The sequence below is a fragment of the Aphelocoma coerulescens genome, chromosome 9 (genome assembly GCF_041296385.1).
Source record: "Aphelocoma coerulescens isolate FSJ_1873_10779 chromosome 9, UR_Acoe_1.0, whole genome shotgun sequence".
Classification (NCBI taxonomy): Eukaryota; Metazoa; Chordata; class Aves; order Passeriformes; family Corvidae; genus Aphelocoma; species Aphelocoma coerulescens.
In genome coordinates this window covers 25,038,366-25,060,332 of record NC_091023.1, presented here as the reverse complement: position 1 = coordinate 25,060,332, position 21,967 = coordinate 25,038,366, and the positions used below count along the sequence as shown (strand labels likewise).

General features: G+C 44.4%; 1 protein-coding gene across 1 annotated transcript; it reads right to left on the bottom strand.

Annotated features, from left to right (window-relative positions):
* Window positions 1–1,524: 1,524 nt before the first annotated feature.
* LOC138114461 (protein phosphatase 1L-like) lies at window positions 1,525–17,506 on the bottom strand. Its single transcript, XM_069023898.1, has 3 exons — window positions 16,789–17,506; window positions 6,447–6,512; window positions 1,525–2,631 (listed from the first exon to the last, which is right to left on the bottom strand). The coding sequence occupies exons 1-3, from the start codon at window positions 17,185–17,187 to the stop codon at window positions 2,608–2,610; spliced, it is 489 nt and encodes a 162-aa protein (XP_068879999.1). The 5' UTR covers window positions 17,188–17,506; the 3' UTR covers window positions 1,525–2,607.
* Window positions 17,507–21,967: the final 4,461 nt, after the last annotated feature.

Here is a 21,967-nt window from a genome sequence, read left to right as displayed (position 1 = left end):
CACAGTGAAGCAGTGGAGGAAGCAAAATCCATGGAGAATTAAACCTAACAGAAAACTTCCAGCTGCAGTGTTTTGAGTGGCCAGAAAAAATAGAAGAAGGAGCAGGGCAGGCAGGAAGAGGGTAGGAATGGGCTGAAACAGGGCACCCTACACAAGAGGATTTTGAAGAGCTGTGTGTTGATGCAAAGTAATTTAGTGCAAGCAAATGAAATGTCAGTCTGGTGGAACCTCTGCAATCCAGGCTATGGAAAATACAGAGTGGTTGGAGCTATTTTTGATGAGCTTGGAATGAAATTATTCCCTGACTGTAAATCCAAAGCAAGAGGCTGTAAATGTGGCAAATTTCCTGGTGATACCTGGAATAACCTGAGCTGGTGTCGCTCAATGCACTCAGGGATTTTGACATTTGTCCTCTACTGAAATGCTTTTCCATTGTTGGTTTTTTCTTTTTAAAGAAGCTACAACACACTCCTCTAAAAGAGCCACCAAAATCCACGTATTTACCATACTGAAGGTTTCCCAAAGATTTCAAATGTTTTAACTCCAAAATGAAGAAATACTAACTTTTTTTTTTTTTTCCCCCAAGCGTTCCTGGTGCAGGTTTTCTCCATGGCAGAAAAAGCAAGGACCATTTCTTGGAAAGCATTTATTTCTCTGTATAAAAACCCTGCCTTGGGAGAAATATATATTTAATTTCATGCATATTTAAGAATACCAAGTGGATTTCATGCACTACAAAGAATATTTTCTCCCTTGCAAGGCAGCCCAAGGGAGGGGTTATTTGTGACCATCACTGGAATGTGTTGTCACACACCCAGGACGTGGGAGTCAGGTGTTCCCAGAATATGGAAATTTATTTTCTCCCTCTTACCATCAGAGGATGAGGGCTGCACGCATCCATGCAGGTTTTTACATAGAACAAAGCAAAAAGCAGATGGGGAATTACATCCCATTAATTCTGCCAGGCAAGAGGAGAGCAAGAGCTCATCCCAAAGAGATCCTGCTGCAGAGACCTCCTGGAACAGCAGTGCTGGTCTTTTATTTATATTGGACTACTGAGGGCTGAAGGGAACTTCTTGTCCAGTCAAAATATTATCAAATTACAGAGCGGTTTTGTTTCAACTTGTTTTCACTTCTATTAAAAAAAAAAAGATTAGTTCACAGACAGACTTGCTCTGATAGAAAGTTCCTCCAGTTTGCATCACAGCTGTGATGGTCATTTCCAAAAAGTGTGTTTCCATGTGTCTTGGAACAAGATGTTTCCTTAAAACACAGCTGCTCAGTTGATTAAAGAAAAATTAAATTAAAAATTCAAAATTAAAGGAAAAGTCTCGTCTGCGTGATTTCTGCAGAGCGGTTCAGAAACTTAAAATAATAATAACAACATGGTTTTGGTACAGTAAATAAGAATCAAATTGAGACTGAAAACCTGCACTTAATTAGAGATTAACAGCCTTTATACTTCAGCAGAAATTTTCTCTTCTTTTCTACCTTCCTTCCATAAGGAAATAATTGAAAGTTTTTCAAACATAACTTTTTGAAAAGGACATGTGCACTGAGCTCTGCAAATCAATATTTGCCACAGGCTGGTCATTACCTCAAAACAACACTGAAGCATTACAAGAAAACCCCGTTATTTATTGGGATTGAGAAAGATCAAATAATCAGAGTACGACAATAAAACGAGTATGACACGAGTATGATTACATCCAAGTTTCAAAAATTAAAACTGCATTATTTCTCTGAAGAGAATTCCTATCTTAAGATGAGATCCAGATGGGGCTAATAAATCCAGCAATACAAAAATGATTTTAGAGGCTCATGTTTACAAGAGCTACTCAAAACATTTTGAAAGCAAGCTGTGGTCTCCACCAAGAAAGGATCAGCGAGGGGAGGTTTTGTGGATCACCACCCCATTCCAGTGGCAGGTGCAACACACATGGCAAAAGCTCAGCCTCTCACGTGCCAATCCACCTTTTTCACTTGGAACAATTTAAAATAACAAATCTTCCTGACCCTCTTGACTAATTGACCTAAACACCAATAATGCTCACAGATTTTTCATCTCCTGCGTGGTCTTGACTCCAACTCCTGTCACTTGGCTCTGATAAATTCTGTGGATGAGCAGCTTCAAATGGCAAATTTTCAGTGGGACCTCTTGTTCTTTGTCAGCTGGGAAATACCAGAGTGTTTCCTTTGAATATTCTTAATTTTTGCTACAGGAATTGCCACCTTTTCTGCAATAAGGCACCGACCTTTGTTACGTGGTTTTGCCCTCGTATTTTCCCCGTTTTTGTTTTGCTGGATTGACGCACAGGAGTTCAGCAGCCTCTGAACAGGTTCCAAGGCGTTCCCTGACATCAGAAATTGTTGTCATTCCACTCATCTTCTGTCAGCCAAGCAAGGGCTCAAAACACCAGCTGGGAGAACCAGGAGAGGACAGGCAGCAGTCCTGGACATCCTAAAAAAAGCAGGAATGAGCTGGATCCAGCTGCAGCTTCAGCCTCTTTTTGCCCTTTCTCATCTCTCCTCACATTCTGGCAAAATCTTGTCTTTTTTTGGTCTCCAAGCTCTGTTTCCATTTCATCCAGATCAATGCCCTGCAACTCAAGCAGCCTGGAGAACTCGAACCTGCAGTGGGAAAAGCTGCAGTGCATCAGGATTACATCCAGGGAGCCATGAATTATTCAGCCAAGATAAATCTACCTCTGTAGATAAATCTTCCTCTGTATTGGCAATTAAAAAAAATTAACGAATTTCACTTTTAGGGCAAGTTTGAAGCAACCTTTACAAAGTGGGAGCAAGAAGTTACTCCAACAAGCTCTCCCACCTCCAGCTGCCTTGGCACAGCAAGGATTGGAGGATAACCATCTCCTACAGTCAATCTGGACACCTCTAAACAATAAATAAATAAATAAAAAATCACTGATCCTACAACAGTTTGGGTAAGGAAGGATCTTGAAGATCACCTCATTCCCACCTTCCACCAGCCCAGGTTGTATCTTAAACAATCCAGGAGATGTAAGAACTGTTTTTATTTTAAGGATGACCCCTCTCTGCTGTTAATAAACCTCTGTTAAATATATTTTCAGGGTAAAAAAATATAGAACAGGAGCATTTTGGAGCTCCTGTTGTTCACGTCCACACCGTGACCCAGCACAAAAATGCTTCTCCCCACGCTTGATTCCTTACATGAATGTGTATGCAAATTTCTTGTCCAGAACAAATGCATTACTAACTCTGATGAAATCCAGAGATAGGGCTTTGCAAACTTCCCTGTTCATGCTTCAAAACCATCTAAATCCAGACTGTTAAATTCTGTTTGGAATTCAGTTTTTGAGACAAGACATAAGGATTTAAAGAGCTGTATATAAAATAAGAAAACCTAATACCCACAGAATGAGTAATTAGTACTAGAAGCTCTCACACAGAGCAGAATTTAGCCCAGATATTCTTATCTTTACCAAAATGATTCAATTAACAAATGAATTGATTTTGGTTTTCTGTATAAAGGAAAGAACTTGTTTCACTGCTATTTTTTAAACTTTTCCCTCAAACCTCCCTTTGGGCTGCTGAGATCTTCAGTTTATTTTTTTTTAAATTAAGAAGTCAAGCTCTTTTCGTGCTGTCCCATAATGCCATAAATTCTGCAAATAAAAGAGGAAGGCAGGGGTAAGAAAGCCCCACTTCCAGTGCCTTGGATACCTGACAGGTATCCAAGGAATACACCTGGCAGTTCAACCCAGCCGGACTTTGGTCCCTTTGGAATCCAGCTGCAATTGAAAAGAGCTCTGCTCTTATCACGTTGATGCCAATAAAGTATAACTAAAATGCTTACTGACTCCAAAGGGTTCAAATGGCCTCAGATACTGAACATTATCACACCTGAAAGAGCAAGGTCAACGCTGGCCTTGTACCTCCTGCTGAAGTGCAGGGAACGCTGATAATTCTGGATTATCAGATGCAAACTGCTGCTCCCACAGATCCCCAAGGAACAGGGATGGGAGCTGTTCTCCCGGGACATGGACACCTGCAGATACACGAGAGCAAAAAAAGCTTTGCTGGAGTGTTTTGATGCATTTCCCTCCTCCAAACACACTTTCCTGGCAGGCTCTTGAACCCTGACATTTCCATAATGCCATCCCTGGGTAGAACAGCTTAATGAGTGTGGTAGAAAAGGCACCACTGATGTGTTTTCAAGCTGTTTATTGGGGATTCAGGATCCTCTGGCAGCTCAGGGCTGGCTGTGAGCTCATTCCTACCACTAATTACTTCTCCCTACGAAATATTTACATATTTGCTGCTTTTGACCACTCATTATCTCTCTTTTTTCCCTAACATGTCACCCATTCTTGCTGCACAAAAATAATGCCTGTAGGTTCTTTCCTGTGGTGTGGAGTTGTCTAAGCTTTAGGCAATAACAAAATCCTGTTCAGCTTTCTTCATTTGATTTCCTCTCCTCCTGTGGCCGTACAGAGGCAGGATAAAACACAGGCAACCTCGCTCACAATGTAATTAATTTAATTTCTTTTTATTGGTCCCAACTCATCCTGTGTCACCTTGAAACACCCCTCACTGCTAGGAGCAGTCTTCTTGCAATACACAACTTTAATCCAAGACAGATCAGGAGGCCTTAAATGTTTTATTAAGGTAACTTTGGAAGTGAAAACCAGAACCACTTCACTTGATATTCTGGGGCGTTTTCATGAGAGGAATAAACCTTGCTAAACTCCCTAATTTAACTTTTTTTTTCCTTATTTAAATCTGAGCACACTGCCAGTGCTCACTCCCAGCCTCCACATCCCCATCCTCTGAGGAGTTGGGCTCCTGGATCAAAAGCTTCCAGGAGTTTTTCAGTTTTTCCAGGGCATGTATTTAAGTCTCAACAGCAGAAAATGAGAGAGAAGAAGGAGTGCAGCCCCAGGAAGTCACCCTGCAGCACCTGCAGCCCTTCAGCTGAAGGCAACACTTCCATTTCTTGCAGAGACTCTCCTTTGTGCTGCTCCAGAGAGGGCAAATTATGCCAAGATTTCAAATCTTGCCTGCATGGAAAGGCTCCTGCTGGCAAGGAAGGGAACACCAAGTCCTTCTCCAGAGGAACAGGTGAGCACAGGGATTATGTTCTCAGAGGGAAGGGCTGGAAGTTCTGAGGGTTGATTCACTTATGGGTGTCCTGACACCACCACACCCTCTGGCACTCCTGCCTTGCTCTTTAGATCACTTTTTGAACCAAAAATTCTGTTTCACACCAAAATGCACTTAAAACATGACCAGCAGCGCAGTGTTTGACCCAGGTTCAAATCAGGGTTCTCAGGGCACCTCAGAAACTCATTTTGGTGTGAAAAACCCACTCAGATCCATGATCTGGAATAAGAATTGGAGCTGCCAAGGCCTTAGGTGCCATTAATTTCTTAATAATTGCATTAAACAAAGAACCTGAGGCCTGCAAAGCCCAGCAGGAAGGTGCTGGTGTCACATTAAATAACAGAAGGCACACGGGGGGGTGTCTGGCAAAAATAAAAAGGAGCAGTTGCACCTGGGAGAAAACAAGAGGGGGGCTACAAACTTCTATTTTCAGCTGTGTCCCTGACTTGTATGAGAGCAGCCAGGAGACATAAGCAGAAATTCGAGCCTGTAAAATGATCTGGGAACACCTGTTCACAGAGGTATAATATGTTTTTGTGACCCACTTTTGAGATACTTTGAATCAGAGGCCCAGTGAGGTCAGTTAAAGCCACTATGACAGAAAAAAAGCAAAGTTTTCCATTTGTGTATTAAAAAAAAAAAAAAAAAATCTCAGTTGGATGGTGTTTGCCACTGGAATTGTGTTTAGCTTTCCTGTCAATTGGAGGTGCTGGGAAACTCAGCAACAAAACATTCCAGTAAATATATCTCTTTTCTATAATAGGTTTGAGGTTACAGCCTCTCCTATTATTCATCCACACCATCTTCCCTCCCTGTCAGGTTTTTCCTTAATAAGACGGACACCACCATGCCAAAAAAGCTTTTAAAACCTACATTTGAGACAACTAATTCCAATATACAGCTGGAAACACTTTCAATGGCTCTTCTGCTGTGGCATCTGGGCTGTTTGGAGTTCAGCTCTCTCAACTGAACGTTTACATGGACACTTTGGAATACACAAACTCCAACTGAGGCAGCTTAAAAGCCTGGAGTGCTCCAATATATCCCAAGAGATGCCCTAAATTTACTTGGAGTATTTTTCTAGTCATCACATGCAGAGCTACAGCCTGACCCAGAGTGCAGCTACTGCCTGCAGCTGTGATACAACACGAAAAGGCAAATAGATTGCCTTTTTTTTTTTTTAAAAAAAAAGGCTTAAGAATAAAACTATTTAACAAATTTTATTTCTCAAAGCCTGAGAATACACTCTTATCACCCTAATATGATAATTAATTAAAGTAATAGATGTAAACAGCACATACTTGCCTCTGATGGCTGAAGAAAAATAAAGTTATTGTAGTGGTAACCAGTGGAACCAGGAGGTTCTCCTAAAAGCAGGAAAAAATGTGTGTTTTTAAAAAATAATTGACTATTTTGCCATCATTCTCTTTGAAGATGTGGTTACCTTGGTCAGGCAGAATTACCTCCAATTCTTGTCTGTCTCTAATTCCAGTTATAACTGGAGTCTGAGGAGAAGGTTCCTGACCTCATCACATTATTTGGCTTCTTATTTAGTTTTTCATTCTGCTTTTATTTACAGCAATGATATCCACAAAGAAGGAAAAAAAAAACAGGGAAAAAAACCCAACCTCACACAACTAAAAATTAGTAGTAAGTAGCATTCTGCTTCAATGCAAAATAAATATAATGTGAAGCAATATATCAGGGTACATAAGAGCTAAAAAAGAATTCAGGTTGATGATTTAAATGTTTGCTAATTTAAACCACCACAGAAAGTGCTTATTTAAAGCACTGATTGAAATAATTCTATCCCGGAGGCAGGAGATTGCTCCTGCCCTCAAAGTTAAAAATAATATCCCCATTAACCTCAGCAACAATTTCCTAATTGCCAAGGATTACAAATCTTTCATGCAACGTTCATCCTCTGAGAATTCCGTCATTACTTCACTTTCCCAAACCACTCCTGTGATGGCAGTCCTAAGGCTTTTAAAAAAGTCAAACTTCAGGGATGTTTTCCATAGGACAGCATCAAACACTTGCAAAAATGAGCGAGCGTCACACCAAATTCTCTGTACAATAAGGCAGCACCTGACATTAATATTTATGGGTGGGGCTGCCTGGGGCTCTCCTCTGCTGTGGTGATGCCAACTGGCACCATGGAGCAGGCAGCTGGTCCCACGCTTTGTTCCCTCTGTCCTGAGCAACAGGGGCTGGAATGTGTGCCAGCAAACCAGAGCCGTGGGCAGAAACAAAGAGGGCAAAGTTTAGTGCCCGCAGCACCCGGAGTTACAACACTGGAAATGCTTTTTCAGGAGCCATAAAGGAGCACTGCCAAAACCACCCTGGAGCTCGCTGTTCCCCTCAGCCTGCACTGAGGGAAAACCAGGATCCATCCTGCTCATGGGAATCACCTCACACACAAATCCACCACCCTGGGGCTCGCTGTTCCCCTCAGCCTGCACCGAGGGAAAACCAGGATCCATCCTGCTCATGGGAATCACCTCACACACAAATCCACCACCCTGGGGCTCGCTGTTCCCCTCAGCCTGCACCGAGGGAAAACCAGGATCCATCCTGCCCATGGGAATCACCTCACACACAAATCCACCACCCTGGGGCTCGCTGTTCCCCTCAGCCTGCACCGAGGGAAAACCAGGATCCATCCTGCCCATGGGAATCACCTCACACACAAATCCACCACCCTGGGGCTCGCTGTTCCACTCAGCCTGCACTGAGGGAAAACCAGGATCCATCCTGCTCATGGGAATCACCTCACACACAAATCCACCACCCTGGAGCTCGCTGTTCCACTCAGCCTGCACCGAGGGAAAACCAGGATCCATCCTGCTCATGGGAATCACCTCACACACAAATTCACCACTCTGGAGCTCGCTGTTCCACTCAGCCTGCACTGAGGGAAAACCAGGATCCATCCTGCTCATGGGAATCACCTCACACACAAATCCACCACCCTGGAGCTTGCTGTTCCCCTCAGCCTGCACCGAGGGAAAACCAGGATCCATCCTGCTCATGGGAATCACCTCACACACAAATCCACCAGGCTGGGGCTCGCTGTTCCCCTCAGCCTGCACTGAGGGAAAACCAGGATCCATCCTGCCCATGGGAATCACCTCACACACAAATTCACCACTCTGGAGCTTGCTGTTCCACTCACCCTGCACCGAGGGAAAACCAGGATCCATCCTGCCCATGGGAATCACCTCACACAACACAAATCTATAGGGTCGGGCCCCTCAGGCCTTGGATGGATTCCACCAGTTTGGCATCTCCCACCAAGGTGCTCATCCCTGAGTTACCACCACTTTGGGGAAATGGGATTGTCTCCTCCCCAGGGTTGCTGCTTCTCTTCCCCTTGGGAGCTAGAGACTGTTTTTTTCCTACTTTTCCCTCTGTGATTCCCCTTTTCTTCCACACCAATAAAGAGCCAAACTTCAGCTGGGATTTCCCTTTCCTCCCACACTAGTAAAGGGCCAAACTTCAGATAATTAGGAATAAATATCCAATGAAACACTAGTTTTGTTTGGTGAGATTATCAAGACTCTTGCCCAACTTCCCTGCTTCCCAGCAGAAATAAAAACCACAGGAACCACATCACATATACGCCACATTAAAAAAACCCCAACATGCAAAGCACCTTCTACATCCTACATAATGTCCTAAGCATCTCCAAAACCACCCGAGTAATAAAAAATAAAGCTAGAAAAAACAGAAAAACCCCATTCACACTGCAAAGCAGATGAAAGCTCAGGGATATAAACATCAAGAACACTAAGGAGACAAGCATGTTTCCTTCTCCCCTTCCTTCTACTCCCACACTTCATTGCTGAAGCGCACAGCCTTGGACAGAGATTTTATTTCATGCCAACCACAATCAGATATTTCAGTACTTCAGTGTTTGTTTGGAGGGAGCATACATTGCAGGGAAAATGCAATCCATGCACAGACTACCTGGAAATAAATCACATTCCCATTTAAAATGAAGTTTAAAGAAGTGGCACAGCACAGAGCTGTATTATGGGCCACGCACTTTCACTCAGAAGAAATGTTTCACACCTTCCAGCAATTTTCTGTCGGGAAGAGAATGAAAAAGTAAAGAGATTTATTACATTAAAAAGCATATTGATTGAAAGCAGTGCTGTATGACAGCTTCAGCTATTATAACAGAACTTAATAAAATCAAATGTTTACCCCTGAAGGGGATTTGGAGGGAAAAAAAAATAAAAAAGGCTTTATCAACACTTATGACAATGAGCAAATTTGCAAGGGATAACATTTTTCTGCTGAAAGTAAATGCAAATAAGTGCTCATTTCTCCGGGGGAGCTTTGAGGTTTGCCCACATGAGGAGCTGTGGCTAATTGCGATGAGCCGTGGCTCAGCAGTGAAAACACGTCCTTTGATTGTGTGGCTGGAGATGTCAGCTGCTCCCACAGCTGGGGAGCAGACAAGGTCGGAGATGATGAGAGCAGGCGATGTTTCAGCATCACAATCAATTTGTAGCAGCAGCAGGACAGTCCTTTGTGCTGCCACGCTGCTCTCGGGGCTTGGTTACAGACCCAACCCAGGCAATGATGCTCCCTCCTTCCCTTTGTCCACTCTGCTCATCCCTCCTTCCTTCCCTTTGTCCACTCTGTTCCTCACAACACCCAGACCCCATCCCAGCTCAGTGTATCCACCACCAGCTGCTTTTCTTGGGATGGCTTTTCCACATGAGTAGAAAGAAAGGTGGATTTCTCCTCCACCCACATTATTTGATGGCAAACCACTCCAGACCTGAAAGCCTGCTCTTCGTGACTTTCTGTTCTGTTTGGCTTTTAGTGTGACCAAAATATTTCCCTTGACCCTTCTCGAATCAGGCCTGATCTGGTGCAACCTGTATTTGCCACATGAACATCAAACTTCATGGCATAAATGAGCAGTTATTTAAACTCAAATTTACACCTTCTCACCAGTCTTACTTACCCTGAGTATTTGTCAGTATTCTGGCACCTGCAAACCTTTTTTCTCTCGTAAACTGTAATGAAATTTGCATTTTTTCAAAGCTATGCTGCTTTCAAATGAAACCTACTTTTGGCACGAGCTTTAAACTGCTTTAATAAAACCACCAGCTGAAGTGTTGAACACCAGCTAAAAAACAGGAGTAAAAGCACATAAAACAGCCCAAAAGGAAAAAAAAAAATCTGCAGCTTGTTACAACTCCTGATTTTACACACAACTTAAAACAACCTGGAGATCCAGTATGGACATTTTTGTGAGGATGAAAACTTCCTTTTGGGATTGCCTTATCTGTAGCCTTTGTTGTTTTATGACCTTCTGGGTGAAGTGAAACTCTACAGGCTCATAAAGAGGAAAGGTCATTAAATGTTGATGACCTTATCTTACTGTGGGAGAACTCCTGGGCTGGAACTGAGCCAGAGGAACTGGTTTGTCCAGCTGGGCTGGGATCTGGTGAGGGAGCTACTGATGGTGAACCCAAGCTGGAAGAGGAGCAGCCAGAGGGAACCTGGAGTTCCAAACTCTGTTTTAAAGCACACAGTCCATGCCAGGAGGGCTGGAACGGGCACAGCTCCTTGGGACACAGCATTTCCAGAGGGTTTATGGGATGAGGGACAAAAGCATGGCCACAGGACCAGCATGGATGAGGAATGTGGGTGAGGAGTCTCTGTGGGGCATAGAGCAGGGGGTGCAGTAGGGCCCAAAGGCTTAAACTTTGAGAATTTACCGAATATTGCAGTGAAAAACTGGAGCAAGAGGCATGTGACTTTTCTGTGCATAATTAGAGCAGCTGCTGCCCTTAAATTAGGTCTGGGAAGTCTCCTTCCAAGGGCAGAGATTCAAAGCAGGAGGAGCACACGAGCATTTTGTTCCATTTCCCAGATCTGTCAGTGTTTCTGTGCTGTGCTCTGAGGGAAGAGCACGCCCTGAACCTTGAGACCAAAGAAAAATTAGTGCCAGGTACCTCTGGATTGCCTTTCCTAGAATGGTTTGGGTCGGAAGGAACCTTAAAGCCCATCTCATCCCACCTTCCACTAGACCAGGATGTTCCAAACCCTGTCCAGCCTGGCTTTGGACACTTGCAGGGATGGATCCCCAAACCTGATTGATCTCACACCACAATCCCGCTCATTTCTGAGCGGATCAATGTGTCCAAAGGCTCCTGGGGCTGGGGAAAGGTGGAGTTTCACTGCAGTGCAGGCAATACCTGTGTGCTGAGGGAGACAGAAAACCCCACATGAAGATGGGCAGGGCTAAAGAATCCTGAGAAGAAGAAAAAATTGAGAAGTGCCAGATCCAGTGCACGGGGAATGCTGCCATGAGCATGGGACATCCCCACAGTGCCAGAACTGCTGCAGCAAACTGCAGCCACCAGCAAAAACCAGCCAGCAGCAAAACACAGCAACCACATGCCAAGAGATTGTTTCAAAAGTGAAACTGCCAGAAGCCACATCGCAGTTTTAAGGCACAATTTAAACCGTAAATATTTGGGTTTCTAGCAAAAAAGGGAGGGAGGAGAAATTCTACCCTGCTCTAGAAGAGCTGCTGGAAGCACGACATTGGAGGCAGAGCAATCTGCTGGTTTAATTAACCCACGAGACAGAGGATATGCATTTTCCTTCTCTCACACTATTAAACACAAAAATATCCAAACTCCTGAGCTATGGAACAGAAACTGTTAAAACCCCACTGCTCCAAGACTGTTTGTTCCCCACCCACGGCAATTCCCAACATGAACACGTCCTGTGGAGGAGTCTTGAGTTCCTCAAGTTCACACGGAAAACTTCAATGACTTTCATAATCCTAAAGCATCTCACAATCAAAATTGATTTCATTAAACCAGTGGCAGTCTGTGAGCCCAGACACGGGAACACCAATTAAAACAAAGCTGGCAAAACACATTAAAAATTAATTGACTTCTTGATTTTTATCAAAATTGAAAAAAGGCTCAATCCTACACCAAATGATACAGCCCTGAATGGCAGCAATTAAAGTTCCTCCTTCCAATTACAGCTTTTTACACCATTTTAATCAATTTTTGTACAGCAAATGAGCGTAGAGTTTAACCCTAAATCAAATCAGCATGGTGGTGTAGGGTGAAAATCATAATCCTGGAGCATGATATGCAAGAATAAAACTTAGATAAACTAAACAAAATGACAGGAATGTTCCTATAGACCATTTTTGACTTGTATTTTAGGCCACTGGAGAGGAATTCATAAGCAGGCTTGGGACTTGCCTATCAACATGACCTCACCTATGTAAATATTTATTCAAACATTTGGGCACTTTGCAGGGGATTCCAGATTAGAAACCAAAGAAAATTACTATAAAAGGAAAACTGTGCCAGCAGTTTCTGTTTGAAAACTGCACAGCCTCAAAGACTTCACCTTACAACTGGGCTGTAACATCCAGAGAATGTTGTTCAAAAGCTCAAAAGCTGTTGTTTGATTTATTCCTACCTTTCATAAAATCCCAAGCCTGGGATTAATCCCAAATTAATCCTGAGTGGCCTTTACTCAAAAGCCTGATAGATAAATTTTCATAGCTGAGATTGCTTAAGTAGTTCAATATCAGAGGGATGGGGTTGGAATTAGAATTAGCAGATTTCAAAAAACCCTAAAAAATGAACTAAAATTGTCAGCTTTCTCGTCTTTCAGCACAGCACAAACACCTTCTGCTATTAGGATCAGAGAGGTGGATTTTAATGCACAGCAGGTTTATTTCAACCTCTCCTCCAGGCCTCACCTAAGCATTCCCGTTTCCATAGCCTCACCCAAGGCTCCTCAGGACTCTCCACCATTATCTTCTGACCTTTCCCTACCTTTTTGTGTCTTTCTAAGTTAATCAGTAACCAGAGACTTCTGCCAGCACTCGGTGCTGCTGATTTCAAGGTCCTGAGTCCCAAGGAGCATCAGCCACTTCCACACCATTCCCTCCTTCCCCATTCCAGCTCCCCAGCCTTTCCTACACTGGGAATAAAAATAAAAATAAAAAGGTGTATTTGACATCCTAAAACACTGCTTCAGCAGCTCCAAAACCCAATTATTCCATGCAAAAAAGCTCTTACCCACAACTACACATCATAAGGGACAAGTCTTGCCACGTCCCCGTTCAGGAGGTGGAGGGAAATAAAAAGAGACATTTTTTATGAGACAGTTACTGAGCTTTAATTTCCCACATCCGTTTACGACTGCAAACAAGCACAGGCAGGGGAAAGTCCAATCTATTACCATAATTATTTTTAAAACCTTCACCCCACAGGGTTAGGAAAAAACCAGTGATTTACAGCAGAGCCATAACTATAAAACTGCAGATGGAGCTGAGCTACTTCGCTCTTGTCTGATGCTGAGATCTCATTAAACTGCGTGCTTAAACCTTAAATATTTGAGAGTAAATGGTAGTTAAAAAAGGGAATCATTCTCATTAAGCAGCCAGCCTTTCCTCTGCTCAGCTTCCCAGCTCATCATTTGTTATTTGGGCATTTGTGGAGTTTCCAGCCTGTTCAGCCCCAAAACTCTTAAGTAAAGGGAAAAGGGCAAGAAAAAAGCACTCAAGCTATCTTTAAACCTTATAAAGAAGCTGATGAGAGAACAGATACTTTCTTATTTTATAAGTTAGATCACCTTGAAGGGTGATCCTTTCACCAAAGTCATTCAGTGAGACAACAGGCAGCAACTTTTCTTTATTCTTTCTAAGTCTACTTCTTTGACCTCTACCTGCTCTGATTATTATTATTACCATTATCATTACTATTAGATCTCCAAGAAACTAACTTTTCCTAAAAGATTGCAGTACACACCATGTATCCAATTTTCTCTCTGAAATATTCTTGCTTTTAACGAGTCACTGCAGCAAACCAGAGCATTAATAATTATTTTTGCTTACTCCTTTCTTCTCAAGCCACCCACAAAATCCAAGGCAATGGCTGCCAACCTATCCAGGCTAAAACTGGAAGAGGAAATGACATAAGAGAAAAGTAGAATTTATGCAAAATGTTGGCGATATGAAAGCGGAACTCAGAAATCTTCATAAATTAGCAGTGCACAGTAATTGAAGCTGCTTGAATCATGATCCTCCATCCTTCCACTTCAACAGGATATGGCAGGAAGTAATTAATGGAGACAGGCTCCTTTGCATATAGCTGGAAATAATTAATCTGGCATCTCATTTCTGGTACTGGCTGTTTGCAAAAACAAATTTTTCCCCATACAGAACAGTTTTTTTCACATGTAACCCCAGGGATCAGCAGTTCTTTATTCTTTAAACACACATAAAGAAATTTAATGGGAGCCCATATGGAAAATTTAACCTTCACAAAGGCTTTGCTACGTGTGTAGACAAAGTGTTTCACGGAGTCACTTATCTTTAAAAAAAATAAAAATAAGACATACAAAACCCCAATTCAAATAGAGACTTAAAATTTAGTATTATGTACTAGGGATTAAATAAGGGCATAAATTTTTATTTCTGCTCCCTCGTTTTCTACTCAAAATTACAACACCTGCTTAGAATAAAACCTGTTCTTCATTATTTCTTTTTTCTTGCTGTATGCACAGCACACGTTTCATGTTCTTCTGATCAGTGTTATGTAAAATTTAAAGCTTGAAACTAATTAGGTCCTCAACTTGTTTTTGTAGGAGTAAAGGCCATGAAGAACACTTAGGATTCCATAATGAATAGCAGATGCGAGATGCATATATTTATAAAGCACTAAATTTAGAAAGATTTGAGGAGAGATCTGCTGAACCTTTCAAAATTAAAAACCTCCTTGTACTTTGCCGCTGAACCCATCAGAACAAGTTCGGAGGAAGCAGAATACAAGAGGCCGATGAGTTTTCCACAGATCCAACATTAATGCATCCTGTGGATGGAATTTCAAGATCCACAACAAAGCAGGCAATATCTGCAGGGCACATTAGCTAAATGACAACATTCCCTGTGTTTGTTGGGGGTTATTTAATACCCTCAGCTTGCAATCTCGTGTGGGGCAAGATACAAAATTAATGAAAGCAATCAGATCCCCCCACTTCCATCCGTAACCACCTCGGAATACTCTGTTTCAAAACACCACTCAGATACTTCCCCAATTGTTTGGGCTGCTCGGTTCCCACAAGGAAACTCGGTTTACACAAAGGCAGAGCCCCGGCACCTTCCCTTCCCAGACACAAAAGAGCCAGCTGTCCCCAGTAAACTGCTCGGGGCTCGTATTCCTCCGGGAAAAGCTGGGAACCACTTTGGGACACATCAGCATTTCCACCTGCGTTCCTCGACTGCCCGGGGACAGCGAACTGGCCGGAGAATGCCAGGAGGAGTTGGCACAGCTGTGCCCCAACTGAAATCGGGCAGGAAAACCCAAGACAGGGTTCAGGCACCCCCAGCATTTTTTAATGAAGCCGACAATCCTCAACATCCAAAGAGTTTGCTTTAATTTAAAGGGGGCAAAACGTTTGACACTGTGTGGAGAGCCTGAGTCCCTTCCCAACGCTGGCAGTGGTTTCCCGATCCCGAGCCCACGGCCTGGCTTTTCCAGGCGGCCCTTCCAGGTTTAGCAGGGCGGCAGCTGCCACCCCCGTGCCCCGTGAATGTCTGGTCACTGCCAGGGCTTTTCTAGGAAGGGCTTTGATCTGGGGGAGCAGCTGGAGGAACAGCCGGGCTCTCCTGCTGCCTCCCCTCTCACAGAAAAAAATTCCCAACATTTCTCTCCATCATCCCGTCAGGTTCTCTCATGCCCAGCAAAAAGCCTGCTGGAGCTAATTTGCCACACAAGGACAAATTCCTTGTCCTTTCCCACAGTTACGAAACGTGTGCCTTGTGCCACACAAAAAGCTGTGTGGCAGCACCACATCCTAAAGGCAGAGGAAGCTGCAGCTTCCACATATGTCATCTGCAATCCACGAAACACCCCAGCGAGCTGGAATCACCACACAGCACAACCTGAAGGAGATCACCCTGCCTGGGAAAGCGGAGAGGTTAAACACCACCAAGTGTCACAATGACAGTTTTGCTGGATTTCCACTAGGGAAGGGACAAGCACGACAGCGCAGTTGTAATGACATAAACTCCACACAATTCCCAAACACGATGCTCATGCTCAGCTCGCTCACTGGAGAGGGAATTACTGCGAGGCACATTTTACACACACACACTTTAAGAGCCTTCAGGACCACTCCTGTTTAACCTCTGTCGATGAGCCCAGCTCTGTCACGGGGGAAAAGCCAGCGCGGTGCCAAAATCACATCACACCACACTTGGCTGTAACAAAAGATGACTCCGGGGAGTTTGTGCCCATCATCGTTATTCCACGCACGTCAGAGCCACCTCCAACAGCTTTTCCTGCAATTAAACCTTTACTACTGCAAAGGGCAAAGGGGGTATAAACACATTTATGCCGTGGTGAGCGTGGAAGGGGTAACGAGGGATAAAGGGAAGGGAGGATTACACAGCCCTTTTTAAGAGACATCCAAAAAGCAAGGAAATCCCCCTCCCCACAATGTACAAGACAACCACACAAACCTGGTGGGTGAGAACACATCCATGCCTTGCCCTGGACCATCCTCCCTCCCGCACCCCCCTTTTTTTTTTTTTTGTTGTTGTTGTATTATTTTTTTTTCCAGCTGAGCACTTGCCTCTCCTCCGTGCCCATCAAATATCCCGAAGATGGAGGGGTGAGTCTTGTTCACCAGGTCAGTGATTACTTCGAACCTGTCCTCCATGTGATCCCTCCGGCCTTGGATGGAGTAGACAGCCACGTTGTGGCTCTTGAACTCCCAGGTCTTGGAGAACTCAGCGTCCAGCACGTCTAAACCCCCGAGCCTGTCATTCTGCATGATCTCGGCCACCTTGCCCTTCACCATCTTCACCGCATCCCTGCTGGACTTAACAATGGTTTTCACCTCATCCGTGTGGAAGAAATAACTCCACAGGGCCAGGCTGATGCACAGCAAGAACAGGGTCTCCGGTCTAAGCAAGAAGTAACGCATGATCCGACCCAGCAGAGACAGCAAAGTCATTGTATCCTCTATCATTTATTATCGCGACCGTGTCTCCCCACACCATGCAGCGGGGCGGCTCCGAGCCCGGGGCCGCTCAGTGCATGCTCGGCCGGCCGGGCAGCGCCGAGCCCCGCGCTCCGCTCCCTCCGGCTCCGCTCCCTCCGGCTCCGCTCCCGCTGCTCCCGCGGGCTCCGCGCTCCGGGCGGCCCCTCCGCCGCGCCCCGGCCCCGCGGGGCCCGCCGATGGATGCGCGGAGCCCTCCGCCGCCGGATGCCTCCCGAACGCCGCTGGGCGCCGCAGCTCGGCCCGGGAGGTGGCTGGCAGGGCCGCCCGCGGTACCTGCTTCCCGTGTCCCCCGCGCCCGGCGCCGGCCCGCCCTCCTTCCCCCGGGCGGAGCGTCCCGGCCACCGCCCCCGCCCCGCCCGGCCCCGCCGCCAGACTACAAATCCCGGCAGCCCCCGCGGGAGCGCGCCGGCGCCTAGCGGAGTGCGCGGCACGCTGGGAGTTGTAGTCCCGGGAGCGGCCGGGAAAGGATGCTGGGAGGAGGAGGAGGAGGAGGAGGAGGAGGAGAAACGGCAAGAAAAGGAAAAAATTATTTAATCGAAGTGTGCTCCATCCCCGAAAGTGTCCAAAGCCGAGATGGAGCAACCTGGGATAGTGGAAAGTGTCCCTGCCCATAGGACGAGATGCTCCTTAAGCTCCCTTCCAACACAAACCATTCTGGGATTCTTCTAAAGGATGAACTTGACTCGCATATTCCCCAGTTCCCTTCACAAGCTCGTTGTGACAACGGAAACAAAGCAGGAATTTGTCAGTTATTAAACCGAGAGTAGAGTTTTGTTGAAGAAAAGAAAAAGAAAGCATCTATCATCTTTCTCTGACCCATTTCTGTAAATTGTTCTTTTCCTGCGACTGATAAGCACTGAAAATCACGAGCTATGAGTGTGTGAGCAGAAGTTTGCTGGAATATAAACAATTTACTGTCGTGCCCGAGCTGTTTGCTGCCAGCTGTGCAGCAGAAAACTCACAGAATCAACCTCAGAGAGTGACAGAACTGACACAAGAGTCAAACACCTCAGAGTGGGGTTGAAAATGAGTTAGCAGACCACAAAACCCGGCTGAAATTCTGAGTGAAAAACAATAAACTTCAGGTATGAGCATTCCACGTTTTCCAGCAGCTCCAACTTCTTCTGGACTTTTGTTACTGTGGGAGTCACACATAAACTCTTTGTTTTGCCACTTCTTTCAAAGATCAGCTGGAATAAATTACACAACCCCAAGCCTGGTTAACCCAGAGTTGATAATTTCAGCCTTTCTGTGTTCCCTTCTTACACCCAGCTCCGAGAAATAGGAAAGTTTATGACAGATATTAAATATAACAATGGAACTGCTTTAAATCTTAGAGGTACATGACACTCTGTTAGCATTTGATCCAAAGTTTTACATTTCAGGCCTAGAAAAACTCTCACCTTTCCCTTCCCCTCTGACACAATGTGCTTGAGTTGAGCCATGGATTTTTTACCCAAAAGGCCAAAATCTGCACCTGTGAGTTGGGGAATGAGGTACCAGCACAGGCATTGCAGCACCTGTAGCTAATGAGGCTGATTAATTAACTTAATTAAACGTACTTAGTCAATACTCCAGGAGAACTAAGGCTGAATGTCATAAAAAGAGGCTGAAATAAGAAGCACCAATGAAATAATACTTCTGATACTGCAGAAATGTGTTGCTAATAATTCTAATAATATTATTATTAGCATTATCTTTATGATGGCTTTTGAAATTCTGTTAATCTTATACTTCATGAAAGATAAAATAAAGGTAAAACATGGAGAATGCTGCTCACTCCCACCAACCAATTCACTATTTATTTGTCATTTCACTGCAACATAAATGGGTCCCTGTCAGGGAGCTGGGACTCGTGTGGAAGTTGTGTCTCACTGTTGGCAATTTGGGTTCAGATTATGGAATTATGAAGGGAAATGAAGCGGTTCCAGGCCACAGGGCACACGAATCACTTCCAGCCCCTCCTTCGGCTGCTGAGGGCTGGTATCCCACAGTTCTCCCCAAAATCCAGGCCCCTACGTGGGCTGAATGCCCCAGAAGCAGAGGATGCTCCAAATGGAGCAATCCATGAGCGCAGGGATGAGTTTCCCATTAAATTCCACGTATTTGATCCTGCAGGAGAGACTGAGCTGGTTCCAGGAGCACCTGGGCTCTGAGAGCAGGGTCTGCAAAGCTCTGGAACTGCAGAGTGCCTGGAATTTCCCTTCGGCAGGGGTTGGAACAGCAGGAAAGCCTCGTCCTGCTGGAGAACTGCGACAGGGAAGCCACTGGCATCGGGATAGGGCCACCCTGGAAACACTCAGCCCTTGCACTGGAGCTCCCAGTGTTAAATGTGAGTTAGGCCGGGGTTAAGAACAAGTTCTGCACCAGTTAAGTGCAAAATTCAAAGGTTACTGAGCCAGCCCCGTGGCTCGAGCCAACAAATGCAAACCCAGAGCGCATCCTGCAGTCCATGGCTGAGCCCGGGCACTCCAGCAGCTCTTCCCGGGGGAGAAGCAGAACTTCGGGATCCACAGACATTCTTTTAAACACTGGAAATCAGCAGTAAAAACGTCACCAATATTCGGGCTGTCGGCTGCTATTTGATTTTGGTTTTGCTGGAGGGCGACCCCAGGCTTTTGTTCACTTGTGAAAGAATGAAAAGCGGATTCTGAGGCAGGTTTGCGAATAAACTGGATAATTACCCACTTGGAAAACTGGGAAAAAGCATTCCTTGCTCAACAGCTCCTCCTCCTGCTCGCACGTAGCATGAAGCCAGCGGGGCATCATTTGTTTCCACGTTTTGGCTGCTGCAAACGTGAATGCATTTGTTTAGTGCTTAACACACAGGAATTGCGGATTATAAGCACAATAAACTTGGAAATTATTTTGGGTCCAGGAGAAAAAAAGTAGCATTCAGCTTTTCTGGGCAATTTTTTTTGGTGGTAGCCAGAATTAAAACAGAGAGTGAGATCTTGGGAAAGCTCTCACTATTTGCCAGTCTGAACAATAGCAACATTTTAATCGTTGTCGTTTCCTGCTTGTATTGAACAAACCCCAGTGGTTTTGATTGGAAGAAGCCTCATTTTGTGAATGTACTTACAAGGATAACTTAAATACAAATAACAACAGTGAAAAACTCTTTAATTTCCTGTGGTTGCAAACTGAATTTACCATTCTTGCACCCTGGGGATGAACAGTGAGGACACAACACTGATGGGCCACGAGCTTTACTGGGCAAATTCATTACAAGAAACATTTAATTTGATGGAAATTTCTTTGTAAAAATACTACCAAAATCTCTGGGATACCTGTTCTATGATATGGTCTGGGATGCTAAAACTTGGAGGATGTTTCTGTTGTTGTTTGCTGAATTCTGCTGCCCAGTTAAAAAGTTTTCCCAGGATTTTCAGGTTCAAGCACTTTTATTGCCATAAATCAGATGTGCACAGTAATGTGGCTCATTGCTGGTTAGTCCTGTGAAGCAAATTATTAAAATTAAAGAAAACTCTTAAAATCAAAGCAAAATATTGCCCAAAACCTGCAGGGCCGCCTCGCTTTCCTTCTGCTGAGATGTAAATTCAGAATAGAAAAATCACTGCCAATAATAACAACTATAAAAGCGGAGTTTTTCATGTCAGGGCTGCAATGCAGTAAAATAATCTTGTGCTTCTCTTTCCAGATATTTGAAAGAAACAGATTTTAGGATATTTGGGGTGGCACAGGCACAGCTCTCCAGAGGAATAACTCGGGGGCAGTATCAGAAACTGGTTGGTATTTGAATAACAGCTAAATAAGGAGGAGTTGTCCTGACAGTGGTTTCCATCTCAGTTGATATAAGCAACGTTCCCAATGTTGTTCCCAGGATTTTATCTTGCAGCAGATGCCAAGAATTGCAGGTAAATTTTGCCTCCTCACTGCTGAACTCCTGAGAAACCTCATCCCAGCAATTCTGCTCGTTTTGCATCTCCCCTGAAGAGGAACGTTTGCAGATGTGGAATGCAAACAGGAATTTTCCACACAGGTTGCTCCTTTCTCTTCTCCAGGGTTCTCAATCCCGGGACATCTTCATGTGTAAAATCTGATTTTCATTGATTTCCTGGCGCCTGACCTCGGTGTCAATGGGAATGAGAGGCCCAGGGAGATTTCTGACTCGTGTTTTAACAACATCTTTTATTTAAACACAAAGTTCTGCTGTGGGATGGTGTGCACCAAACCACAGCAGTGGTTTATATATATAAATTATATATAAATTATATATATATAGGAACACATCCTGGATATACTGGGAAGGTGAAATACCTGCAGGTGCCTGCAGTGGAAATCCCACACCCGCCTTTCTCTTGGTAGGGAATATAATTCCTGATGGTAAGTATGGAATTTGGTGTCAGTTATACCTGAAATGATTATTTTAAGAAAACAAGGATCTATCTCATTGCCCAAGTAACCTAAGGGGTGTTGTTTTCTAACTTTTATGTGTTCTTACTTTTAATATCAGAGCCAAACTACCTGGTGAGACAATCAAGGAAAGATGCCAATATTAATTTCATGGAAAAAATTAACCAGGGATGTATTTCAGAAGGAAATTCTGGCATTTATCAATTTACAGAGCCTCAAATTGCCACGATTCTGGACTTACAAGAAAAATTTGGCCACTGAAATCACTGGGAGTCTTTGCCTGGTGGGAGCACGAGCCCCAAAATATTGATTTGGAGTCCACTCCTCCAGGGCATGACACACTTTGGGAGAGAGAGATTATTCCAAACAG

What these genes read in the sequence shown, in the direction of transcription:
- LOC138114461 (XM_069023898.1), bottom strand. Translation starts at nt 17,187, where the DNA reads ATGATAGAGGATACAATGACTTTGCTGTCTCTGCTGGGTCGGATCATG. An exon ending in TTGATGGGCACGGAGGAGAG is followed by an intron (nt 6,513 to 16,788) that starts GCAAGTGCTCAG and finishes TCCTGCTTTTAG; the next exon opens with GAGAACCTCCTGGTTCCACT. An exon ending in TCTTCAGCCATCAGAGGCAA is followed by an intron (nt 2,632 to 6,446) that starts GTATGTGCTGTT and finishes TTCCCACTGCAG; the next exon opens with GTTCGAGTTCTCCAGGCTGC.